This window comes from Manacus vitellinus, unplaced genomic scaffold, assembly GCF_001715985.3.
Source record: "Manacus vitellinus isolate BGI_N305 unplaced genomic scaffold, ASM171598v3 scaffold_3_pilon, whole genome shotgun sequence".
Taxonomy (NCBI): Eukaryota; Metazoa; Chordata; class Aves; order Passeriformes; family Pipridae; genus Manacus; species Manacus vitellinus.
In genome coordinates this window covers 36096593-36124277 of record NW_021940535.1, presented here as the reverse complement: position 1 = coordinate 36124277, position 27685 = coordinate 36096593, and the positions used below count along the sequence as shown (strand labels likewise).

Below are 27685 nucleotides of genomic sequence, written 5' to 3'. Positions count from 1 at the left end.
GAAATGTTCATCAGCTGTGGTTAAAAGCATAGATCTGGCATCATGCTTCTGTGTGAGTCTGCCTGTCTATACTGGGGGAATTGAAATCTCCTGGGTACTATTTTTACCCACTGACAGATGCCAGACCCCCCTTCCCAAAACCCTTCTGGGTAACTCCCACCAGATTATATACTGGGCAGACCATTCTGTGGTGTGGAATATCCCTTTGGTCAGCTCGAGTCACCTGTCCCAGCTATGCTCCCTCAAAGTTTCTTTTGCATACTTCATCACTGGCAGAGCATGAGACATGAAAAAAGTCCTTGACTTAGGATAAACACAACTTAGCAAAAAGTCAAAATATCCGTGTGTTATCAACACCATTCTCATTCTAAATCCAAAACACGACACTGTAAGAGCATCTGAGAAGAAATTAACTCTACCCTAGCTGAAACCAGGACAGTGGGACAGGATTTGGAGGTGGTAACACTTCCTTCATATTTCAAACAGTGATACAGTAGCCTTGGAAGGTATGACTTGGAAGGATGTGGCAGCAAGGAAACCAGTAACCTCGCTGTAAGTTGATTGCAAGTGCTAAATATGTTAATGAACATATTCTTCAATGTAATTAATAGTAGTGTTGAGTGCAGTAAAATTGCATTACTAAAACAGAAGAATCAGAAACCTCGGCTCAGGTTGTGAGTACATCTTACGTTACATTTATAAACTTAGAGAATATGATAAGAACCACTATGAAAATATTTTGCTTATTTCCATTCCTTACCAGCAGATTTTATAAAGGAAGATGTCCTTTTTCCCTAAAATCTCTTTCCAGCATGAAGTTGAAGAGTATCTCACCAAAGTGTTCAGAAATAACGAGGTATGTGACATGGATACTACTAATCACCAACAAATAATCAATTTTTTTTTGTAACTAAGACCTTACAATAAAGTAATTGTCCTCACATTAGAAAGAGTTTTTATTAAAACATGTTTATATTTAAAATATAAAATTAATGTTTATGCCCATTGGCTCAAAAGAACATAAATACTTAAATTAAATTTAACACAAATCAGAGAATTCAGTTGATTCCACTGAAGAGAGATTATAAATAATTAACCACTTATTAACCACATAATATTGACAAGACATACTCCTTTACCCCAGTATAGAACCAAAAATACGATAGACAATCCTTTAATTCCTAATGCCAAAGGATAAAATAATTACATTTTTGTATATCAATATGAAAGTTACTAATTCATAGTTTTGAATCTACCCTTCCATTTCCTTAGGACTGCTTTTTGTACAATATCTCTATCACAGAGCAGTTACTTTTGATACTTACTGCAGACTATTTGAAATGATTTTGCTAATACAACTGTTTTTCCAATGAGTACTTTTCAAGAAATTTATGAGGCTTCCAGTGGAATTAGACTTCCAGATACTGACATTTCTCACTATTGCACACCATACACCATATTCCTCCATTTCTATGGAATGTTTATTCAGTGGTGTCCTTTTGCACTGAGCAAGAGGCTGCTGTATGAATCTCTTTAATATAAAATCTCTTCCTTTCAGCTTATTGCTGCTTTAGGTGGACAGGAGGCAGAGAATAAATATCAATCTCTGTTAAGTCGTCTGTCTCATCCACCAAGTTTTACAACTGTAAGAGTTAATACCCACTTGGCCTCAGTGAAACATGCGAAAAAATTGCTGTTTGAAGAGATCCAGAAGGTTTGTGCAATTTCTTTGTTACAACAGAAAGAATAATTCATCTTTTGCCTGATTATGAGAGCTTTTCATTACTGGAAACTACACCTTACCTTAATGCATGTCTGGTAGTATTAACATTATGCAATCATATCAATTTCCTGTCAGCATTAAATGTTAAATGAAAATTCACTGTCTAGCAGTATTCCTCATCTAACCCATCCAAGAAAGGCAATAATAGAGGGAAAAGGCAACCAACTTTTTTCACGTGGCAGATCCAAACCTTAGGATTGAGGTACTACTATAGTAAATGCTGTCAAGGTGTCATAGGTCTATAGAGAAGATGGAAGATAAAAACTATAGTTCAGTATGCTGTCTTCAGCATGTTTAGAACATTTTTTATTTAAGATTAAAGGAGAATGCCTGTATATCTCTGCAGAAACTGTTTAGGAAAGTGAGAAAATCTGTGTGTTTTAGAAACTGGAGACAAAGTGATGCTCTGTAGCTGCTGTATTTTATTTTTTTTTTAACCTGTTTTTAAATTTTGTATAGTTTTGTGGATTTTTACTTACCTTACTTAAACATTTATTTATATGATAATATATAAGCCATTATGTTTAAGAAGTTTATTATTTTGAAACTGTGTCCTAGATCTTCACTCTGTCTGAAAGGATCCAGTTCTTCTTTAAGTAAATTATTAATGCTAGTGGGTGTACAGGGAGCTTTTGCATGACAGGAGCCGAGATGTTTCTGTGATGCAGAGGCAGTTGACAGTTTTCTACTGGCTGGAATGGTAATGAGCTATGCTAATTTTAGCTTGATTGTAGAAATCTGCAAGTGGGTATTGCAGTATGATATTTTGCTTCAAGGGAAAAGGCTTTGCTGAAAACTGACTTAAGACTGGCTTTTCACAAACTTTTTGTATTTTGAAGTGTGATTAGAAAAGGAAGCCACATAACACAGTTTTGAACAAAATTATGGTCATGGATTGTTTTCTTTTTTAAGGGAAAATACTTATTTATCAGAAGCAAACTGATTTATGGTTTGATGTGCTTTAAGGTTATAATTTAGAAGGCTCAGGAGAGAAGACATCATAATCCAGGAACCTTTATAAAATGGCAAGCTGTCATTTTTTTTCAACTATCTTCACAACTCAGCTCTCAGTATCCAAAGTTAAGCTGACAAGAAAAATGAAAAGTAGTGCCAACCTGGCATGTTAAGTGAGACAGACAATACACGAGTAGAGTTACAGTGGTTTTAAACTAATAACATCAAAAAGATAACCCAGATTAGACCCAAGCTTCTCTGGTGGTGTTGCTGTGTTCTGATGACAACTCGACTCAACCTTCTTCGAGAAAAAAGAAAAAGCCAGTGGTAGGGATATGAGTGTCAAAACACTTTCCCACTCCCTGAAATCAGTTCTCAGTCAATCCCTTTGTGGCCTTGTTATTTCTCAGTTTATTAAATGTTTAGACTTTTTACACCAGTATTTTTAATATTGAATGTCCCCTTACACACTATTTCTCACTCATTTTTATCTGTTTTCAATACCTTCGTTTTTTGTGCTCTACAAGTATAAATTATGAATGGAAAAATAGTTTTCAGTCTAATTAAGTATTTAAATATTAAGTTTATTAGCAGTGCCTAATAATTATGTCTTTTGTTAACGAAACAGCAGTTCAAAGGACTATGTGTTCCAGTTCTTGAGCACCCAAAACTCCAGGACATCCTGTTAATTCCTGTCATTGGACCCAGGTTTGAAATTTTCAGTCTTCCACCTTAAAATGTTGTAACACATTTTACTTACAGATTTCTTGTTAAACAGTTGTGATAACTAACTCACTATAACTGAAGCACAACTTCATTTATATTATGACCTCGTGGACCATCATATACTAATCAGGTCAGAGTTTTACTTATTAAAAGATATAGGAAAACATAGAAGGAGTTTTGTGCTTATTTATGAGACTAATGTTTTATAGGGAAAATGTAACATGAGTGCATCCTCCTTGGAAAGCCAGGTAGGTGGCATACAGAAGAGCTGAACTTTTGCAGCGGAATATAGAACTGTAGATAAATATGGGCAGGACTTTTTTACACTGGAAGAACTCAAGTGGAATCAAGAAGTACTGAGAAGTTTTTAAACGCAAAAAAATTACTTTACAATCACCTGGCCTAGAAAGGGATAGAGGATTATTTCTCCATCCCAGTACAATTTTTTTGTATTCCCATGTTAGCTTCTGGCAGAATGTGCCAGAATCTGCATTGTTTTGAGAACTGTTCTTCTTGGCTCTTTCCTTTGACTTCTCTGGGACTAAAATAAATCTTTTACATGTAATACATGATATTTAAGTACTTTTTCTATTATATTCTGACAAAATCAGTATTTATGAACTAGAACTTACTTGGGGAGTATTTGGCTTTTTTTCAGTATACTTTTTTTTAAACTGAACTACATTTTGTATTTCTAGGCGAGACTTAAAAAAACATCCATCTGAAGTAATTGTTGGAGCCCAGTGTGGATATGCAGTACTTCGAGGAGCACACGTTTATGTCCCTGGAATCGTATCTGCCTCAAGATGTAAGAGTTCTCTGAATACACCCAGTTAAGTTGTAAAGCCAACAGAAAAAGTGTCAGCCTTTGATGACAATTTCAAATAAATAGTGACATGAAATTTTTTTCTATTCACAGCTGAAATTAATCTTAGTTGTAATTTATGCTAATTCCTTTTTTAAGGTTTTTCTGGCTTTTTTTTCCTTCCTGAGATTTTCACTATTTTTCATTGTACTTGTAATGAATTAAATGTAATTATTTCTTACCTGGCCTGTTTTAAATTCCTTTTTCCATATGTAATTTCTACCTTAAGTATTAGTTCTCAAGGATTTCACTTTCTTGGTCGCATTTCAAAACCTTTTTAAAGAGCATTTTCAAAGTAAAACATGGCTTTTTAAGAATTTTTTTGAACTAAATACTGTAACTTTTAATATGGATGTTCAGTTGAATAAATTTACAGAGGTTAGCTGCTTTCCAGTCTTGTAAAGAAAACCCAAAAAACACGGGATGCCACATCTGGATGGTGCCTGGATGTATCTTGGTTATTCAGTAGATACTCTTTCCAGATATGTTATTTCTTCATTCAGTCACAAAGCCACTTACCTTCATCATCTTGTCAGATTTTAAGTTACAGATCTATAAAAACCCTAATTTCCTTTTTTTTAATCCATTGAAAATTAATTTGATACTATTTGTGTATGAGAGATCTAGTAAAAATCTTTTTTCATTGATGAGAAAAATCTTCAATTTTAATGTCAGATTCTTAAGAAATGGAAATTATGTTTCAATGCCTGTGAGACAAGATTAAAAAAATCTACATATACATGCTTTGTGTTAAGCAGCCTATTTATTTTTTATTTAAAGGTCAAATTATCTTTATGTAAAACCAGTATAATTTTGGGTGATTCACCTTATTATTCTATTGTGATGAGATCTACTAATCATCATGGTTCTTATTATTAAACAAAGTGAGTCAGGAAAGCATTTACCTAGTCACTTCAATTCTCTTTCAGGAAAAAAAACTTTAAGAAGTTTTGAGCATGTGCTTAAGTCCAATTCATTGAACAGAAATGTTTTTCAATCTAGGACTCAATAATGAAATAAGTATATTGCCTGAGCAGTTGTTGAAGCTGCTTATTTAGACAACGTAATAAATATTCAAATCCTGCTTTGAGTCAGCTAGTGATTTATCATAATTGCTGCATGTAATTATGCATGCAACATCAATTCAAAGAAAAGAAAAGATATTATAAAACTTCAGGAACACTTCAGGGGAATTGCAGATAAGAAAATAAAATTAAAGGGCATGCTACCCACTTGATGCCAAATATAATAAGGCTGTATTAAGCACAGATGGTCTAACTAGGGAAAAAAAAATAGTACAGCAAGAACACATTTAATCACCGAACTTCCAAGCCAAATGAGGGTAAACTAATGATCAGGGGACTTTGAGTTTAATTTAACTAGTCAAACCCTAAGCTTTATGTTTATGGAATGCCAGAATAAGCTACAAAAAGCTTAAGAACTATATACAGTACTAATGCATTTTGAAAGGACAATTGTCAGCAGAGAGTGAAATAAAATCATTTCTGTTTGATTACTGCAAAACATAATTGGCAGATATGCCGTAGGTTTTTGTTCAGTGAAGTTTGATCAGACAGTGAGCTATCACATAATATTTTGTGTCACATTGTGAAAAAAGAAGATATGCAAAAAAAAAATATTTCAGTGTCTACCCAACATTTAAAATTTTCAGGGTATTTGTGCATAATCAGAAGGCCACTTGAAAATGGAAAAAAAAGGATTCCCAAGTGCAATTCAAAGAATTCCTGGGAAGCTGAACTGTCATTAATCTTACTTGTTATACCATCTGGTTCCTCCAGCTTGTCACTCATGTCAGAAATGTAATTCTGGAATATTGTTTATTGCTTTCAGAAGAGACCTTTACTTTTAACATTTTTCATCCAGTCAGTGCACAGAGCTTGCTCACTCTTCTACAAAATCATCTAAACCATCCCCCTTTTCCATCTATTTTTGTTCTAACTCAACAAGTTTTTTAAAGTCTGAATGATTACACTTCTAGTGTTGGGTGCATATTTACATACTTCACTGATCTGGTAGGTTTTAATTGGAGATAAAAAACTCTCTAAGAGGATTATTGAGAACAGCAGTTGCCTTAGAGGGAAGAAAACCAGACTAGAACGAGAATATATAATCACTTGTATTAAAGCAACAGTTAGAGAAAAAGCAGCTGTAGCTATGTTCTACCTAGCTATTGAGAGGTCATTAGACAAATTTAGCATTACTGTCTTTGTTTAGTAAGTGCGAACCGGTCTTGTTTGATATACTCGTGTGCTTGGAGCACATGGAGAGGACTGCATCCTGAAGAGCGTGCTGAAAATTTATGGGTGACCCTGCTGTGATCAAATTAATAAAGTGCATGTTTTGTAACCTCTTAGAAAACAAGGCCCACTATCTGACTTGCAGCTTGGTGTTTCTCAGTAGCTCCAGTCATTTGGTAGCCATCATTTACCACCTAACACTTTAAAGCTTTATATTGGTTAATCTTCGTCTTTGATTACATGAAGAAAGTTTAAAGCTTGATATGATACAGGAGTTGAAGTAAGTAGTCTACTGAAAATCCTAAATTATGTGGTCACTACTATCTTGTTAAGTGTCATGTTGATCTCAGAGTTTCTGTTCTTCTATCTGCAGTTGTGAAAGCTGGAGATCTGGTTTCAGTGTATTCAGATATTGAAGGGAAGTGTAAAAGAGGAGCCAAAGAATTCAAAGGAGTCAAAGTTTTCCTTGGAAATGGGATTTCAGAACTGAGTCGCAGTGAAATCTTCAGTTCAAGCAGCCCACTGAAGTAAGTCCATTGTAACTTCAATCTACACATGCAAATTTGCAAAGGGAAGGAAGAAGCTGGGAAAAGATTTGAAATGTTCTGGACCCTATGTGAAAGCATAAGATGGCCTTGACTGAGACCTATGTTGTATGTTGGGATTTCCAGTATTTTTGGGGAAGCGTTTAGTTTTGTAGTGGTATCCAGATACCAGTTTACATGAGTGGTAGGAGGAAATAAGTGGGAGCTTTTTCATAATTTGTGTACAGCATGTGACTTCAGCAATACAGAACAAACAGAACTGACAAATGTTCTCACTGTGGCAAAATTGCATTTTGGTGAATTATTCTGTGCCATTTCCCTGTTTGGATGGAACAGAAGTCAGCCTTGCCAATTTCTCCATCTTTTAAAAATATCTGTGAGGGCCTTTGTTTTGGTGGGACAGGGGACAGAACATAAGGTCAGATATCTTAAAAAAATTAATAGCATCTGCCAAGATAGTTATCTATTTCAAGATTACTTGCTTTTCTATTTTGTTGCTGAAGCATATGGTTTATTCCTCTCCTGTCATCTAAAACACATATAAAAACTGAATCTGGTGTCTACAAATTTGCTTTCTCATATCCTTCCTTTTCCATGTTGAACTATCCAGTACATATGCAAAATAATACTCATTCTTGTTCTCTTCAGTAATCTTTTGTTTTCAGGCTCAGACTTGCTTTTTCTTGGTTTTCTTTTTCTTGTTGTCAATTTCCTGATACATTTGTTTTAACAATTAAATCTGTGTCAGGATTTCAGCCATATTTAAAACCTCAGGTTGCTTCTAAGTTCAGACCTTTGCTTTGCAGGCAAATCGATGTACCTGTAAGGCTTTTCATATAAGATTTCTGTAGTTATTTGACTGAAACCTCAGATAGTTAACAAAATGGAGGAAAATCTAAGTAGGAAATCATATGCCAGTGCCCTGGTGCATACATGGCTAGCCAAAAGCACTTATGGATTGAAGCTAACATATTTAGAACTGTTTTTATGCATTTCTTTACAGTATCAAGGCTTGGATTAGATCTTGGTTTGTCCTGTGTAGAAAAACATAAATTTGCTTTATGCAATTTTACAGATGATTCCAACTTACAATGTAGTGCATTTTTTGTCATGGTTTACTTAATGATGTCATTTTTAAGAATATCAGATTACAGAAGTATGAAAGTATTTTTATGTCATTTATAAATTCTTTCATTTTTGTAAGATTATTGTTTCAAACTGCTATTTGTAAGCATAACAATTTTAATTGGATACTGTTAAAACTTATAAAACTGAGTAGTTGAAATTTTTTTCATGTTTTTCAGGGGGCTGGGTGTAAGAATGATAGAGCCAGTCTACCTTAGTCCTTCATTTGACAATGTGCTCCCTAGTTATTTGTTTTTACAGGTATGTTTGTACAAAAATAAAAGTCCGTACTATTTACAGAATAATGAATATTGTCTTAGCACACGCTAATTATGTATTCGTTGTGTATTTTAGCATCTAATTCAGTCTTTGGATTTAAGGAAAACAAAGCATTTGGAATGAAGTCAGTATCTATATGTAGGTGGTTTAATCATACTGTGTCTGAGATATGATAAGGGACTTCAAAGTGACTTAAGAGATATTTAAAAATGTAGAAATTCTTTTTGCACAGATACTCTGCATAGAACTATTAGTTTTTGGAATATGCCTATGAACTTTAGTTCGTATTAGTTTTTGGAATCTGCCTCTTTCAGGGTACATAATTCTGCAGACTATCAGGAAAATCTCCAAATATTAGGTTGGCTTTAAGCTGTTATTTAAGTGCTGAAGACAACTTTAAAAGGTTTTTATACCTTTGTGTTGAACTAAGAAGAGAATATTTCCATATTGTCTAAGATGCAATACTGCACACAATTATTGCATGTTATTTCTCTTCGGAGCACCTATTCTGTTTATACGATTAATAGTGCAGTTCAGCTTCTTGGTACTTTAGGTCAGCAAGTTTAAACTTCTGGCTGTTGATCTTACTCTTCTTCAGTGTACTGCATCAGTATATTAATATAGTAAATGTTCCAACAAACAGGTTCATATATTTGTAATAGAGAGAGCTGCTCTGTGTCTGAGACAATATCAGCTTATTTTATTTTGACTTTTAGCACTGTAGTCATGAATTCTTAAACTTCAGTCATAGACACTCATATATAGCTTTAAATAAAAAACTAGCCACTGGAGACTTCTGACCTATACTGTCCTTTTTATATTATGCAAATAGTTAATTTTCTGATAAAGAACTGAGAGCAATATCATAGGTATCTTCACTGCTGAATGAATTGTTTTATTCAATGAGTTTGTCGTTCCTTAGTAAAGGAATCGATGCAGGGTATAAGGTTTGAATTCTCCTGTATTTGTTTTTATGATAGAATTTACCTTCTGTGGTTGTGAGCCACATTTTAAACCCTCAGCCAGGAGAGAAAATTTTGGATATGTGTGCCGCGCCTGGAGGAAAAGCAACCCATCTTGCAACATTAATGCATGACCAGGTAAGGGAAGTCATTGGAAATTTTCTGTCTAAAGAAGAAAGTCTGACCATTGTTCATTTGTACAGCTCCCTTCACTTAGCTGTCAGAATGCACAGATAATTTACAACAGCAAACAATATTTTGACATTCTGCTTACCAATATATTTTGCTACACATCAGAGTTACTGAAATGGGCACAGTCTTTATCAAATAGTCACCATCACATTTAAAACCTTATTTGCTGCAAATTGACTTGTTGAAATATGTTTAATTTCACTTTTAAATGCTATTGATTTACTTTTAATCAAAGAATTTGTAACATGCAAGGCAAACTTATGCAGGAATATGCTGAATTCATAAAACTGAGATACATGAAAATTGGGAGTTACTACTATCTGCAAAAGAAATGCACAACTCTGTACAAAAACATATTAAAAAGTTTCTAATCCAATTAACTTTCTTCTCAGTAAAAATTATCAATTATGCATACAGATATGAATCTGAGACTGAATTTCTAGTCTGAATTTGTCATTCTGTGGTAGAATGTCACAAATCCAAAACTATCTCATGAGAAAGTGACAAAAATGAGAAGCAACAAAACAATACGTAGAGAAAGACAAAGGAAAATAGCACATAATCAAATAAGAATGTAGGAATAAATATTTGCACATATTAAGTTGCTATATGCACAATGAAATACAGAAATGCAGGTTACTCTTTTCTAGCAGAGAGGGGAAAAGCACATAATGTTTCCTCTAAAAATTATGTAAGGTGTTATTATTTTTGTTGGTATAGGGTTACTAGAATATATCAGATCATTTAGAAGTCTTGCAGTTTCATTATGTGGTACTTTGACAGTTGCCTGGGCATTAATGGGAAGTACACTGTTTAATGATATGAATGTATTTAGAAAAGGCACGTATTCAGTTCTGTGGTGGTTTTTTTTTAGAAGTGTTTTCTTCCTGTCGTGGTTTGAATCTTGTTTTCCCCCAGAGGCTAAGAAAAGTGGTAGACCCCAAGGGGTGGAAACACTTCCCTCAAATGGAACATTTGCAAAAGGCATTAGACAGTCATTACACATTTATTAGATAAATATATAAAGCTTCTAGTAAAGAATTTCAGTGTGATAAATAAAGGAAGTCTGGAAATCACATATTTCTGTCATACATTCATTTACATCTATAGTTTTTCCATCTGTGTATGTATCCTTAGCCACTTTACATATTTTGATTGTGCTTACCTCCAGTTGAAGTGGTAAAGAGTAAGAATACAGATGATGAATATTTATCTGAATTGATTTTCCTTTTTTGAGTATATAATTTTAATTTAATATATGGAAAGATAAAGACATTGAAAAAAGCACTGCTTTTTGGTTTTTAAGTTCCATTCACAGATTTTCTATACTGAATTTCTATAGATGGTATATTGAATTATTAACATTTCAGAATATTTGAAACAATCTTACTTTTTTGTTTTATAATTGTAGAAATTAGTGTATTGTTTTAGATGAGATAATCAAGATGTAAAATTACTGCGTTAAGATCTTTTAAATAGGAATTTGGAATAGTTAAAATTTGAGAATTTATTATTATCTCTATCCCCCCTCAGACCACTGTTTTTTTCCAGATGTCTTTTACATAGTTGTTCTGGCAGTGGCTGACATGGGTCACATGGGGAAGAAGTGTTGTCTGCCAGCTCATTCTTTTTTCTGAGTCTCTCAAGATGCAGCCAGAGAGTTTTGGCCAATGGCTCTCATGTCCAGGTGGAGGCCGATGATGAGCAGTGTTCCTCACTGGTCCTTCTTGGCACCGGTGCTCTTTAGTATCTTTATCAATGACAGACAGTGAGATCAAGTTCATCCTCAGCAAATTGGCCAATGACACCAAGCTGAGAGGTGCAGTTGATACACCTGAGGGACAGGATGCCATCCAAAGGGAACTGGACTAGAGAAGTGGGCCCATGGGAGCCTCCTGAGATTCAGCTAGTCCAAGTGCAACCTCCTGCACCTGGGTCCAGGTGATCCTAGAAAGGAAGGCTGAAAGAACTACTCACTGAAAGCAGTCCTGCTGAGTTGGGGGTGCTGGTGATAAGTAGTTGGACATGAGCTGGAAATGTGAACTTGCAGCCCAGAACCAACCATATCCTGGGCTGCATCAAAAGCAGTGGGGGCAGCAGGTGAAGGGAGGGGATTCTGCCCCTCTGCTCTGCTCTGATGAGACACCACCTGGAGTACTGTGTGTGGTTCTGGGGTCCCAGCACAGAAAAGAAGTGGACCTGCTAGAGTGGGTCCAGAGGAGGCCATGAAGGTGATCAGAGGGCTGGAGCAGCTCTACTATGAAGACAGGCTGAAAGAGTTGGAGCTGTTCAGCCTGTTCATTGTGGCCTTCCAGTACTTAAAGAGGGCTTATAAAAAAGAAGAGTGATTTTTACACGAGAAACATAGATATTAGGAGGGAATTCTGTACTCAGAGGGCGGTGAGGTGCTGGAACAGGCTGTCCAGAGAAGCTGTGGATGCCCCATCCCTGGAAGTGTTCAAGGCCAGGTTGGATGGGACTCTGAGCAACCTGGTCTAATGGAAGGTGTCCCTGTCCATGGCAGGGGAAGTTGGAATGAGATGATCTTTTAAGGTCCCTTCCAGCACAAACCATTCTATGATTCTGTGATCTCCTTATATCCACAGTACTGCATATGTGCTGCAAATCCCATTATAGCAACAGACATAACTTTGAAGCACAGTCAGTTCTTAGTGTGCATGTGCAATGGGTTGAATGGTGTTCGGGGAGAAGCAGTGGCACGTGGTTTGTGAGTGCTCCTGTAAGAGGTGATTTGGCTCACAGTACCTGAAGGCTGGACATCATTGATGCAACATATATCCTTTTGTACTTCTCAGTCGTAGACCTACATAATGGCTAATATGACATACAGACAACAGCTACATTATTAGACATGTTACCCTTCCATAAGCCTTTAGAGAGCCATCATAAAGTGGAGAAAAGTTGTCATGTTTCCTCAGCAGATTCTATTTTGCTATAGCAAGTCTAGTAGAGGGTTTTGGTCATTTTTTGTTTTTTGGTTGTTTTTTTTTTTTAAATAGTATTATGGTTCTGGATTTTACTGATGCTGCTGTTTGCTTTCCTTTCTGTTTAGAGGTTTGATGTAGCAGTTAGTGGTTTGTGTCTGTTTTAATTTATCTTGGGAGAGGGAAAGAAACATTTTGATTTCCCTCCCCCCACCTCTCAGTTTATTCTAGTATTTACACTATTTCCCAAAATAAATTGAGTGGCAACTACTGCAAGTATAACAGTATGTTATGAGTCTGAGCAAGTCAGAGGCAGGGCTGTGGGCCTCATTTCCTCAGGACTGACTTGTATGTTGCCGTGTTCGTTACCATCTCCATGCAAATTTAAACCTGTTGACCTGTTTTACCATGTATTTGAGTTTTTACCCTTTTCAAATGATTACATTTTTACTTTAGTGCCCAGTAAAACAGTTCAAAACAAACAAAAAATAAAATAAACAAAAAACCCACTTGCCAAAGTCAGACATTATGGGTCCCTTAGACTGATAGTACCGAGCAGTCAGTGCCAGTCAGAAGGCACACAGCTTCAGACTAGTATCTGGACTAATGTGGGTATCATGGAGACTATGGGCAAACAAGGACTGTAGGAGTGTGGATTTAAGAATAAAATGATTCTGTAGGGAAAACTAAGCTTTATTCATTTCTCTGCTCATGGCTGGGGGGAGAAGGGAAATCAAAAAATGCATATCCATTTAATCCCAATGCTTTTGATGAAAACTTTGGGGTTTTTTTTTTTCAGGGTGAAGTAATAGCCATGGACAAGATAGCTAACAAGGTCAAAAAAGTCAAGCTGAACGCTGAATTGCTACAATTGAATTGCATTAAGGCCTTTTGCTATGATGGAACAAAGGCTCTTTCAGTTGAGAAACGAGAGGATGAACAAGGTAAAATAAACAATTTGGCTTTTAGAAGAAAATAGGAATGTTTTGCACTAATAGTATTAACCCTGCCGCAGGTCTACAAGTCCTTGAAATTTTGGCAGATTCTTAAGTTGCTTCAGCACTTTGAATGTGCTTTTATTTTCTACTCTTTTGTGATTATCAGCTTCTCTATGAAGCAAATACAAAAGTCAAATGATCTGTCCTTATCACAAAATAATGTGCTCAAAGGAAATGCATTCCTTTCCCAGATAATATCAAAGAAAGAAGAAGCCTTAAAGCTTCTTTCATGATCCTATTTAACCCCATACTCTCAATTGTCTGACCTAGTCTGAGAAAAAAGCTATTTGTACAGACTTGCTTGCCTTTCCTGCCTCATAATCCTCATCAGTAAAATTGGGTTATTAATACCTAACTCCCAGGAGTGCTGCAAGGTTTTAGTTCATGCATGTTTGTTCAGCTGTTCAGCGGAAAGTTATATAGAAGCACGGTGTATTATTTTAAGTTCATTTCATTTGCTTTTCTGAAGTGCTGCAGTTATGATACTGGTTCTGTTCCCATGACAGAATGATTTAAATGGTATCTGCTGTCTTGATTATTTTTAGTTTGTTGTGCAAAGTATGCTGTTCTTTCTCACTCTATTTTATCTCAGTCAGTGGTTAGCCTAAGTAGGAATCCGATTGCATAATTCACCTTCTTTGTCCCTATGCCTTGCAGTTATTCCTGCTTTGGAGGAACAAAGATACTTTCTTAATAATCTCTTTACGAACATTAAATATTGTAGGTGGTGTGTAGCAATTACACTGATGAACAAGAGCAAGATGTACCACCCAGAGATCCTGAAGGCTTTTCTGTACATCTCTGCAAGCAAGACATGACATATTTTGAACATTTTAGTAATGGATCAGAGGTAGATAAATCAGATAGACTCATTTTTAGTGCAGGAACAAGCTAGTTAGCAGTAGTATGATAGTAGAAGTATGGGAGCAGTAGTACCTGGAGATACTGAGCTGGACAACCTCTCTAGAACTGAAGAGGTAGAAACTTTTGGGCTGTTGAGCCAGTGGGGTTCAGATTAAAGCAGGCTCTGCGTTAGAAGATACATATTCCCATATCATCCAAGTAGTAGTTAGAAATTGTTCTTGTCTTCTCAATCCTTGTTTATTGAATTGTCCTGCCATGGAGACATCATGTCACACATTAGAACTTGTAATGGTTCATGTTATTATGAAGTGCTTTATTTTCTATGGATATGCATGCATCACAAGAAATAGTTATCATATTGACATTCCAATTATTATTATTTAAGGCAGTCGTAACAATTAACTACAGGTTTCTCTCAGTAAAGGTTTGTTTCAGTTATGAGCTAACGGTGGTTCATCACAGCCTATATGTACAACTCTGTACTCAACATCTCTGACCAATCATATTTCCACTTACTTGTTTGATTACTTTTACATATTACTTTCAAATTACTAAATTAAGTTTAAAAATTATTATTACCTAAAGGGATAATTTCTGAGCTCACAAAACTTAAACTGTTTAGTTTTCTGGGAGATGAAAACTACCACCAGCAGTGCTGAGACTTGTCTCTAGCTGAGACTGCTTTTGCAGACACTGTCTATACTACATTAATGTTTTACATCAAGGAAGCAGTAACAGCTTGTCCTTTTCTGCAGCGAAGTCTCAAGGAAAGAAACACAAATTTTACATTACTATGTGCTTTTTACAGAAGGACCTCCATTCTCACCAGAATCATTTGATCGAATACTTCTTGATGCTCCATGTAGTGGGATGGGACAGAGACCAAACATGGCTTATTCTTCAACTTTAAAGGAAGTGACCTCTTACCAGCCACTACAGCGGAAGCTTTTCACTGTGGTATGTATTAAACACTGAGTAGATAAGCTAAATTGAACATAAATGCTTCTGCAGCATAAAACTTCATACTGAAAAAATGGTGCCTTATTTTCCCTACTTTTTCAGCAGCTAAGAAGTGTAACCTCTCAGCTCCACCATATCTATTGCTAGGTGAAGTCAATTCATTGGAGCATGGGAAAGGTATATGTAATACATAGTAAATAAAAACCTTTGTGTTTTTTTAAATCCCTCAGTTTCATCACTTTTAGTTTATAATAATTGCAAGGGTCTAAGTCACAGAGAAAGTTTCTTAGGAGCCTGCTGAGGAGTGTGCTTGGGCTGATGCTGAAAGATAAAATTTAATGCAACTTGTCTAAATCTGAATGACACCTCCTTTTTTTATAAAACCTCCATTATTCTTTATTGGACATAGGCAGGAATATGGTTATCAAAGATGAGGAAAAGGCTGAGGTATTTAACACCTTCTTTACCTCAATTTTCAACAGTAAGGGTTGTCCTGAGGACAGCTGGCTTCTAAAGTGTAGACAGAGCTAAGAAGCTGAATAGCTCCCCTGTAATCCAGAAGGAAACAGATAGTGACCTGCTGAGCCACTTGGATCCCCACAAGTCTATGGGACCAGATGGGATCCACCCAAGGGTGATGAGGGAGCTGGCAGAAGAGCTCGCCAAGCCACTCTCCATCATTTACCAGCAGTCCTGGCTCACTGGGGAGGTCCCAGATGATTGGAAGTTGGAGAATGTCACGCCCATCCACAGAAAGGGCCAGAAGGAGGACCCAGGAAACTACAGGCCCATCAGCCTGATCTCAGTGCCTGGCAAGGTTGTGGAGCAGATCATCCTAAGTGCAATCACACAGCACCTACAGGATGGACATTGGATCAGACCCAGCCAGCATGGATTTAGGAAGGGCAGGTCCTGTCTGACCCATGTGATCTCCTTTTATGATCAGGTGACCTGCCTGGTGGATGAGGGGAAGGCTGTGGATGTGGTCTATCTGGGCTTCAGCAAAGCCTTTGACACTGTCTCCTACAGCATTCTCCTGAAAAAGCTGGCAGCCCAGCTTGGACGGGGCACTCTCTGATGGGTTAGGAACTGGCTGAAGGGCCGGGCCCAGAGCGTGGTGGTGAACAGTGCTGCATCCAGTTGGCGGCCGGTCACTGGTGGTGTCCCCCAGGGATCAGTGTTGGGCCCAGTTCTGTTTAATATCTTTATTGATGATTTAGATGAGAGGATTGAGTCCACCATCAGCAAATTTGCAGATGACACTAAGCTGGGGGGGAGTGCCAATCAGCTGGAAGGCAGGAGGGCTCTGCAGAGGGACCTGGACAGGCTGGAGAGTTGGGCTGATTCCAACGGGATAAGGTTCAACAAGGCCAAGTGCCGGGTCCTGCACTTTGGCCACAACAACCCCTGCAGCGCTACAGGCTGGGGACAGAGTGGCTGGAGAGCAGCCAGGCAGAAAGGGACCTGGGAGTTTGGATTGACAGGAAGCTGAACAGGAGCCAGCAGTGTGCCCAGGTGGCCAAGAAGGCCAAGGGAATCCTGGGCTGTATCAGGAACGGTGTGGCCAACAGGTCCAGGGAAGTGATTCTGCCCCTGTACTCAGCACTGGTGAGGCCACACCTGGAGTGCTGTGTCCAGTTCTGGGCCCCTCAGTTCAGGAAGGATATTCAGGTACTGGAGCAGGTCCAGAGAAGAGCAAGGAGGCTGGTGAAGGGACTTGAGCGCAAGTCCTATGAGGAGAGGCTGAGGAAGCTGGAGTTGTTCAGTGTGGAGAAGAGGAGGCTCAGGGGAAACCTCATCACTCTCTACAACTCCCTGAAAGGAGGTCGTAGCCAGGTGGGGGTTGGTCTCTTCTCCCAGACAGCTATCAGTAAGACAAGAGTTCATGGTCTTAAGCTGTGCCAGGGGAGGTTTAGGTTAGATATTAGGAAGAAATTCTTTTACAGAGAGGGTAATCAGGCATTGGAATGGGCTGCCCAGGGAAGTGGTGGATTCTCTGTCCCTGGCGGTTTTTAAGATGAGACTGGATGTGGCACTTAGTGCCATGGTCTGGTAATCATGGTGGTAGTGGATCAAGGGTTGGACTTGATGATCTTGGAGGTCCCTTCCAACCCTTCTATGATTCTATGATTCTATGACACATATTCAAAGTGAACTACAGCTTGGAAAGCAGCATAGATATAGCTTCCATGCCAAATATGTGGAAACAGTTGACATCTAATATAATTGATAAAAGTATTGTGTATCCATGGTTGACAGCAGGTGGTGAAAACAGACCTACTAATCTGTCTGGGATATGCAGAGCTGTATAAATAACAACTCTTACAAGGTGAATCATCTCAATGGCATTAATAAACTGCCTGAGCTATAATGCCTGGTTAGAAAGAAGAACCTTTCTAATCCGTGGGATCCTTTACTGTATTCCCTGAGAAGAATTAGTATCCTAATGCCTCTCTTAGAGAGATTTGAGTTTAATTAAGTGCTAAGTTTTAATATTATAGCTTAATGGATTCTTGCTTAATGTTGCTTAATATGAAAGTTTTTACATTTAAAAATAAGCTGTACTATTGATTATTCTCCTTGCAGGCAGTGAAGTTGCTGAAGCCAGGAGGTGTTTTAGTATACAGTACATGTACGATTACACTTTCTGAAAATGAAGAGCAAGTTGCTTGGGCCCTGAAAAGATTTCCATACCTCCAGCTTCATCCACAGGTAATAGTATTTTTAGGGTACTTCACGCAATCTAATGAGCTTGTTTTGGAACTGTAAAGTTACACACTATATTTACTATCAATAAATCTCTTTTTCACTGTGGACAGTTTTAACTGCTGTGGATAAAAATAACGTGAGGATTTCAGCTTTTTTAAAATCTAATTTTGTACTTAATTGAGCTTCATTTAGGGATCATTAAGTAGTTTCCCACTGTGTATTGTGGTTATTTTGATTTGTGCAACAGTCTTTTAAAACACAACAGGGACGAAATATAGTTCAGACAGATTGTCTTGCAGTTGTTCTTAGTGCATATATTTTATTCTCTTCTTTTGCACATTGATAGGAAAGGTGAAAATTATTTTATTAATGCCACTGAAGTCGTGACGACATACATAAAGGATGGGACATAAGTGAAAATAAACTTGTGTTTTGAGGAAGGAGGATTTTATATGTATGGATGCTATTTTTGCTTTATTTAAAGGAATGAGGGAACAAATTTATTTCGGGCTAGAATTTTTTATCTATACCACATACTCTGTACAGTTAAAAAATATCTGTTACCTTTATTAGTACTTTGAGGGAGTCTGTCCCTCCCACTGTATGCATCCCTCTTCCTCTGATGATGTGATGAGCTGGGTGGGGTAGTTGTTTATCGTCATGGCTTTAAGGAAAAATCTACCTCCAATCCCTGTTTAGCTTACTTATACATTCTGTGATGACTTGTACCTGTCTTATGAAGTTTAGATGAACCTTTTAACTGAAATTAACAAAATATATACAACAAGTATACAATAAGAAATTATATGAAGACTGGTAAAGATTTAACAGAATTGAAGCTCTTCTTCAACGATTTGTTTGTTCTGTTCTTCTGTCTGCTTTCTCCCCATCCATTTACTAGGAATTTTTCAGTTCCAGCCATTTCAACTAAGATTATACATTTTACCTAACAATATAAAAAAAATTCTCCCTGATAGAATTACAAAGTGAAACACAAGCCCTATTAACTCAAATGCAAGATTAATTCCGGTTTAATAGACTTTCTCTCACCTGTAATATCAGTCTTAAATAAAGCACTGTTCTTCACACACAAACGCCATAAGAATAAATTTTTTGTGAATAGTATATTTTAAATTAAATGACACTGAATTGTTTACCCATAGATAGTTTCTAGTACCTTATAACCAGTTCTCCAATAGTGTAAAGTAAGGTGATATTTTCCAATGAACAGGAACCTGGAGTCTAAGGTCTACTTACCTCATGTTCCTTTATGTATTTATTTCCTATGTTCTTTAGTCACTTATTGGACACCTCCTTTTATACCCAGTCCACTGTTTCCCCATTTCTCAGTTTGGCAATAGATCCTGGAATCATGTTGGGTAAGATGAGTAAGGAAAGAACAGGAGATGGAGCCACAGGTGTCGTTCTCATAGGTGGAAGTTACCACGTCGCAGCTGATCCTTTGTGCAGACTTACTTCCTCGTAGGTGTTACACAGGAGATACTGTAGATCAGCTTAAATGCAGTAACTTAACTGGAAGGAAAAATGAAAAGGCATACGAAAACACTGGTCTTTCTTTGAGCAAGTTGCTTGAACCTGTGCAGTACTGTTTTTCATAGATTTCTACCTTTCCATCCTTCTACTGCATTACTTCAAGTTGCTACCCTTGTCTCCCTTTGTATGTTATTTTTCTCTCAATTTGCAATAGACACCTCTTTTTGTCTTTTACCTGGAAAACATTGAAATCCTATTGAGGGGAAGGAAAAGAAAAATCAGGCTGCAACCTCTTGGCTGTCCAGCTTTACTGCACACAATATGTGGTTAAAAGCAGCTAACTCACATCATGTGCTGACTGGGTGAGATCATGTGTTTGCAAAGTGTGATGACTGACAAAATGCTCTGCTGCAGGCTGCATTATAGACTACATTAGACTAGATGGACAAAGGAGATCTACTTTTGATATTGCAGTGCCAGCTTTTGTACATTTTTTCTATTCCTTAATGAATGCATTGAAAGCAAATCCAGCTAAGAATTAGATTTCTTCCAGGAGTGTATTAAATAAAAAACAGTCAAGGCTACTCACAAGAAACACTGAGAAAAGGGCTGTGATTTTAAACCCTTCTCCTCTCCAGGATTGTGATGCCAAATGTCATCTCCTGAATTCATATACCTAAGTGTTGCTTTCTTTTTTTCTCTGCCTCATAGACATACACATGTAACAGTGGTCCCATTAGTCTTATTACATGACATATAAAAAATCTGAAGTTCAGATTTTTCTGCTGCATCATTTGCCAGAATGATGCTTCCTCAGGCAATAAAGTATTCTGGACTGGGGCTTTCAGTCTCTGCAGTTCAAGTTTTCAATGTGAAGAATCCAGGTATTTCTACTACTGTTACTGAGTATATTAGTAATGGGCTAAGGAATGACTATTTTTGACTTAACTAATAGCTATTAGTCAGTACACAGCTATTAGTCAGTACACAGAAGTGCTACATCATTTAAAAGTGGCAATCTAAAACCTTTGGACCAGCTGTCTGGTGATAACAGCTTTCTTGTGATGTTTCAGTCCTTTGAGTAATGAATTGATTTAGACCTGTGTACTCATCATCAGTAAGTGCTCTAAGCAACGGGTTGAAGTGGGTGAGGGGCACCACCACTTCCTCAAAGTACTCTGAACCTTGTATATATGTTTGTATAATATTGGCCAGATGAAGGCAAGAAAAGAAGGCCACATTACTTCTGAATCCCACCTGGTGTAAATGATACAAACCTAGCTTTTCCACATTACCAGTTAAGTATTCTGCATATACTCAGCAGAATACATATAAGGCCTTTAAGAATTTTACAGATGCAATAATTTGCTTTTCTTTGTTACTTGAACAGGAACCTCACATTGGAGGAGAAGGCATGAAGGGAGCTGGACTGACACTTGATCAGTTGAAGCTGCTGCAGAGGTTTGATCCAGCTGCTGTGACATTGGAAGGAATGGATATTAATTCTTTGCAAGATTCCAGAGAAGATGACCTGATCTCATTGGCAAATAAGGACTGTATAGGATTTTTCATTGCAAAATTTATTAAATCGAAGAGTAAATAAGGATCTGGGAATGCAACCTGAAAAAATACCTCAGTGAGTCCAAGAACAGTTGAGACGTGAAGTGCGTTTCTTCCTGCTGCAATGTTACCAAGCCAACGGACTGACGGCAGGGTTGCTATGGCAGCAGTAAAATCTGCCAGCTGTTCTGATGGGAAAGAGCCACAGGTTGCAGCAAGAAAGTCATGGTTGGGGGAAGGGTAGTATCATTTTTAAGTCTTCCTTCGCTTTTGTATTTACAGCAGGTCAGTGCCTGAATGACAAGTATGTTCACTCATACTGGTGTTGCTTATCTGGTGCAGCAAGCATAGGAAGGGGATGTAAACTACTTTATGAAATGAAAACATAAATAAAATAAATGGGAGCTATTATAATGAATTTTTGAAAAGGAAGTTTCTATGGAGGTTTACTGATAGTTAATGTTTCATTAAATAGTGCTTCACAAAACACTGTAACGTGTTACAAAGAACTGTTTTATAAATTGATACTTAGAACCTCATTTCTCTTTTATTTTAATACAAGCAAGATTCTCTGTACACATAGTATATACACAAAATACGATTAGGCTTTGTAGCATGTCTTTTATAGCAGCATGAATATATTAAACCATCTCACTCTGGGAATGTAAATAAATATTGTTTCAACATCAAACTTCCCATGCATAAACTGTATTGGTTCTGAAATAGGCTACTGGACTGGCTGACAAGTGACAATTTTAAAATCAAACATTTGCAACAGAAGGGGCTACAGTTGTGATTAATATATTAAAAGACAGAAAACAATGCATAATACCATCTGAAATGTTGCAAATCACCTTTCAAAGAACTAAGAATATTAACTCTTTATTGGTTAGAAAGCATCACCAGCTAAAATCGTGTGAAAATTGAAAATGGAGAAGCATGCTAATGAGAACTGCCTTAATACATTGCTCAAAGATTTAATAACCTGAATTTCTTAAAGATGTTAGCTGTATTTGAAAATTCTGCTTCAGTTCCAGTTTGAACAGGATTCTCTTTTCTCAGACCTGCTGGAACTGACAATAGCACTAAAATTAGAAGGAAAGGTAAGTACAATTCAAAAACGTAAACTGACATCTGTGTGTGTTTGTTTCTTTCCTCTCTCTCATCAATTTCCAGTTTTAAAAAACATTATCTGAAAAATGTCTGTTTTTTCACACATAACTATTTGTTGGATTAAAAAGAGCAATAGTTCTTTTATCATTTGTCTTTCTGCTGTCAGAAGTGCATTTGTATTTGCTTGCAATCAAAACAATCTATAGATTTGTTTCTCAGTAGTCTGGTTGTTTACTTACATTTTCTATAAATGTTTTGGTACCATGTTTTCTACTCTTCTAAAATAAAAAACAAATGTCTCCTGTTCTGCCAGGGTTGACTAGTATATCCTCTGTAAGTCCTATCTCAGAAGGATAGGAGGATGGAATTCTTGTGTACTACTCTGCTTTTGTTGGTCACTCCTTGCCATTAAACACAACATATCTAAAGAAGATTTAAAGTAATTTTGTTTCATCAGTAGTAGGTGAGATATCCTATGTAGAATCATGAAAGCTTGTACTATAAATTACAGTCTTTTTAGTCTAAATATGGCTAAAATAATTACCTGGTAACAAATTGTTAGTATGTGTTGAAATCTTTAACTCAGTGCTAGTAAAAAAGCATTTTCTTTTTTGCAGAATATATAAATTTTGTAAACATTAATCAGCACACATAGACTATATACTGAAGTTTGTATATTTATATAAAGTAAGGAACTTTACCTCCAGTTTCAATAGCAGGATTTGTGCAATGCAGAATTTGAAGGAATTAAGATTGCTGAATTTTTAGTGGAAGATTTGTTGAGACTTTCCCAGATTTCTTAAGTTTTGGATGATAAACCGGCTTTTCAAGAAGGTGACCTCACTTGATTTTATATGAGAAATTTCTTGGGGGTGAGGAGTGGGAAGAAAAAGTAGCTAACTTCTATTTGATTCCAGTGTAATTGCAGACCAGACTTCAGCTGAAAAAAATTACTGATAGATGAACTTTAACTAATAGGTTTGTTTCTGCAAAAGTCAACTGCTAGACTTAAAAGAGTATTCAGCATATTAAAGGGATAAGCCTCAGCTCTTTCCACGAGGCTGCTTTCCTTGTTGTAGTTGGGGAGAGACTTCGTCATGCAGTTCAGAACAGAAAGTCAGTTGAGATGCTCCAAATCATACCTTGAAGGAGCCAGCATCCTTTCTCTGACTACAGGTTTGGCTAATTTAGATGACTAAAGTTCGATGGATGCCCTTTTTTTTTTTTTCTCCTTTTCCAATCTTACTGTGACTTTAACTAGAAGTGTAGGAATGCTTTCTCATTGACACATTTCTGATGTATAGTGTATATATGTTTTAAATACATAATAGGATTAGTTTCCTATAAGAATCTTTACACACTGAATAATTATACTTCAGTGATTGGTGCTGAAGCACAGCTGAATATATATATATATATGTGCTTATATATACTATATGAGATATTTATATAATAAATTTAAAAAGTTATTGTTCTTGTCATTGTAATGAAAGATTAATCCTACAAAATAGATTAGGCATGCAATCAGATCCTGTCTGTAAGAAAGTCTGAAAAGTAGTTTTCTCTATCTGCAGAAAGAGTGATTAGTAATAGTGCCAAATCTAAATATTCATCTTGGTCAATATAAAGATACTAAAATAGGCAGCCTCATATATTATGAAATTATTATACAGCTTTTTCCTGTTTCAGTGTTATGGAATGCACCATTTTTTGGATCACAGGATTTCATATGTTTTTTAAGGTAAGGGGAATATTTTAGTAAAAAATAGGCTGGTGATGGCGATCAACAAGAAATTACTTTGGAGTGGGTAGTTTAAAATATAAAGAACCTTCTTTTTATGTTTGATTGTTCATGACTAAAAAGTTTATGAAGAAATCCAATTTTGTACTGCATGATAGCATGATAGATAAAAGTGGCAAGAATAAAGTAAGAAATGAGAACATGGATGAGTTAGAAGAACCGGCTTAATCTCTATTATATCTGATATAAATCTTTTTTGAGTTTGCGTAGGAACACATTTCTAGGGCGGTAAGTTATAAAAAGAAACTGTCTATAAAACTACTGTAAGCTCATATGTAACAGTTTGTTATATAAAAGTGGGGAAATAAATTACAGACAAATTGCCAAGCAATAAATTTGATTGAATCACATTTGATTAAAAACATTCACAGTAAAAATGGCATCTGTATTTTACAGATGATAGAAGAACTAAAATTTTGGTGAAAAATCTGCAATAAAGTAATAAATATAAGTAAATGTACACCAGAAATGTTATATTACACTCTGAAAAATAATTTCTCTGTTTTCCTTTAGACTATGTAATCAAGTTTTTTGCAATGTGCTTGATTTTCATGGATGGAGAAGAATTTAAGTCAAAAACATTTGGGAAATAGCTTTCAGCCTGATGTGTTAAAGCAATCAGAGGTCAAACATAACCACAGACCAAAAGAAATCTTGAAGAGTCTTTAGTAACTAACAAACACAGGAGGTGGTTTACACCAATTTTTTTACTTTGAACAGACATTGATTAAAAGCAGTCAGACCACTCCCTTCATTCCAGCTGAGGGAATCATAGTGGACCCCATTAAAACCTTTGCAGGCGTCACAGAACATGAGCATGACTTTACAACAGAGCTTAAAAATTACATTTACTAACAAACTCATAAAAGACAGGAAGTGTTAAGGGGCAGGGTATTAGACCTGGGCAGGAACTGCATGTATAGGAAGAGTAACCAGGTATGCAGGGAGAAGTAAGAATGGGTCTTTACTTTTATGCAGGGTTTAGTGAGTGGAATTCATTTCCTTATCCTCCATTTATAATAAGGGCTATAGGTTTAGAGTTTACAGATTTCTGTGAAGAGAAATGCTCCACTGAAACTCTCTGTGGCTTTAAAACTGATCTTCATTAAATAGGTCCAAAGCCTTAATTTTATACATTGAGAAGCAAAAGTTACAGAACTCTCTTCAAATTCTGAACTCCGGATGCCAGACACAGAATATGAATTCATGAGCATTCTAGAAGAATTCTTTAAATTCTAGGCAATAATTTATGGATTGATTTAATAAAAATAGTTACTTTCAGCTCTTAACTCCTACTGATGCTGCCTCTGTGCACAAAACTCTTTTCTTATTCTTCCCCACTATCCTGTCCTTTAGCTGGTCTGGAGACTGTTACTGTCACCTCCTTCCAGTCCCTCCTCAAGAATTCTTTCTTCCATGATGTCTGTGTGACACTAAACAACTGGTAAAAATAGACTCAGGCTACTCAGCACTGATGTATATTCATTTGAAAAAAACCACACAAAAATAAGATTCACGTCTAACATATATACATGCAAATTTGGAAATGCATCGCATTCCTTCCATGTACTGAAATTCTTTAGAAAAATATAGAGTTAGAGCTGCCAAGACTTACATATCACTTAACTATTTTATCTTCCTCCCCTTTCCTTTTGTTCCACTGATTTTATTGTATTTTAGCTCATTTGAATAGAAATTTTACAGGTTGTTTCGTACCACACATACATAAGAAGACTCTGGAGCTCACTGGGACCTCTACCATTTCTCAGATTCAAAACCCTGAAACCAGATATAGAAATACAAACTCATTAGTATCCTAATGCAAACAATAATATTAAACTTTCTATTGGCAAAACTTTGCAACGACATTTCATCACAATAACCTTTGATATGTTCTCCAGCTGGAGTATATTTAAAGCTTCTTATTGACATAACTGTTAAAGTGCTTTTCAAAGTAGTGCTCAGCAGGCAGGTGGTATTGTGCAATATATGTAGTACAAGCTCACATTACAAATGATTTCTCACTCTTAAAACAGTAACTGAAGGAAAGTATCTTAGCAAGGCTAATAAAAACCTATTCAGTGAGTCTGTCTAAGAAATATGCGTTTTTGTTAGTACGTTGTCTGTACATAATCAGCAGCACTATACAAAACATGTTTCTATGACTAGCTGGATTGGGACTTGTCCTTTTTTGTGATAAGATGTTTATACTCCATAAATCAATTTATAGGCCATACTTAAATACTAGTGTTTGGACTATGCTCTTTATTTTCTTATGTCTATACATGGCTACCTACTCCATAGTTTTCATATACTACTCAGTGCTTTGAAATTCTGCCAAATATTCCTTAAAAATACTTTAAGAAAGGTGAAAAATAAATACTCTCTGGAGCAAAAGTAAAAACAAACAAAAAAACCCACAAAAAAACCCAAAACCAAACCAAAAACCCAACAGAAAAAGAACAAAATATTCAAGGTATTGAAGTGGAATCACTTCTTAGAGGACATAGCCATCATGAGTTGTAGAGAGCAACAGCATTTACTGAAGCTGGTAAATTAGCTAAAGCCAGGCAATATAGAGCAAGACAATATAACTTCTCTTCCCACTTACACATGATCTGATATGATTCAAACAACAAAGTCTTGCAATGTTATTTTTCACAGATACCCTGAAAATTCTCTTGTATCAAAAGCCACTGTTTGTGTACTCTTATATATCCATTTACTAATACAACAGATCTACTTACCTATTCTTCCTTTGTCTACAAAGTCATATAGTGATGTTTAGAAAAATGATGAGAATTTTATTTCTAGAAAAATAACCCTTTTTCTTGTGTTCCCCATAGTTCATGCTTTGAGCCAAAACCTACCCTTGAATAACCACAAGAGCCAGCAGCACTGGGAGGAATGGCCAGATATCTGACAGCAGAATTTCTTACTCTCAGGTTGTTGTAAAAAATGCTTATAAAGCATCAGGGAGAGGGGTGGGAGAGGGAGAGGAAGGACAGAGTATGTTTAAAGGAGTTAAACTGAATTACTTGGATGCTGAGATAGGAGATTGGAGAAAACATGCACCTGCCATATATCTTATCCATTTCACTAAAATGATATTCAAAATCAGGCAATGCTGATATTCCCAGAATTTAAATAATAAATAAAAAGAACTTCCAGCTAATTTAATTATTATCGCACTACAGTCTTTATATAACGTGCTATTTACAGGGAAATACAAAAAGTATTTCATTCATACAAGTACTACAAAGACTATATGTGATGCAGAACAGCTTTTACACTAGGCAAGGGTATGGAACCTGGAGTCAAAAATAATAGTGAATTTGCCCCCACTTACCAGTGCAACAGGTGTTCAATGCAAAACAAACTGTTCACTCCCTTTGATTTCAATGCATTTTCTCTAGAAAGCTCCTAACAAAGCATTTTGTCACAGTCATTTTTCTATACTCTCACCAGCAGCACAACATCTTAGGTGAAGGAAAAGCAATGAGCTGGCTGCAGAGTGGGAATGCAGAGGAATTGGCAAGTGTAGAAAAAGTG

General features: G+C 36.4%; 1 protein-coding gene across 2 annotated transcripts; it reads left to right on the top strand.

The window, feature by feature from the left end:
- Positions 1–271: 271 nt before the first annotated feature.
- Positions 272–24462, top strand: NSUN6 (NOP2/Sun RNA methyltransferase 6). Of its 2 annotated transcripts, none has more exons than XM_008930094.3 (11): positions 272–856; positions 1559–1714; positions 3366–3445; positions 4162–4271; positions 6960–7113; positions 8436–8517; positions 9516–9635; positions 13434–13578; positions 15305–15453; positions 18043–18168; positions 21050–24462. In XM_008930094.3, the coding sequence occupies exons 1-11, from the start codon at positions 782–784 to the stop codon at positions 21260–21262; spliced, it is 1410 nt and encodes a 469-aa protein (XP_008928342.1). In that variant the 5' UTR covers positions 272–781; the 3' UTR covers positions 21263–24462. The 2 variants fall into 2 exon arrangements, with proteins under 2 accessions (XP_008928342.1, XP_025751238.1); XM_025895453.2 differs by having other exon boundaries at positions 3369–3445; positions 21050–21554.
- Positions 24463–27685: the final 3223 nt, after the last annotated feature.

Bases quoted from the DNA above. Each gene is read 5' to 3' on its own strand.
- NSUN6 (XM_008930094.3), top strand. From the start codon at position 782: ATGTCCTTTTTCCCTAAAATCTCTTTCCAGCATGAAGTTGAAGAGTAT. The intron at 857-1,558 runs GTATGTGACATG...TCTTCCTTTCAG, and splicing joins AAGTGTTCAGAAATAACGAG to CTTATTGCTGCTTTAGGTGG. The intron at 15,454-18,042 runs GTATGTATTAAA...TTCTCCTTGCAG, and splicing joins AGCGGAAGCTTTTCACTGTG to GCAGTGAAGTTGCTGAAGCC.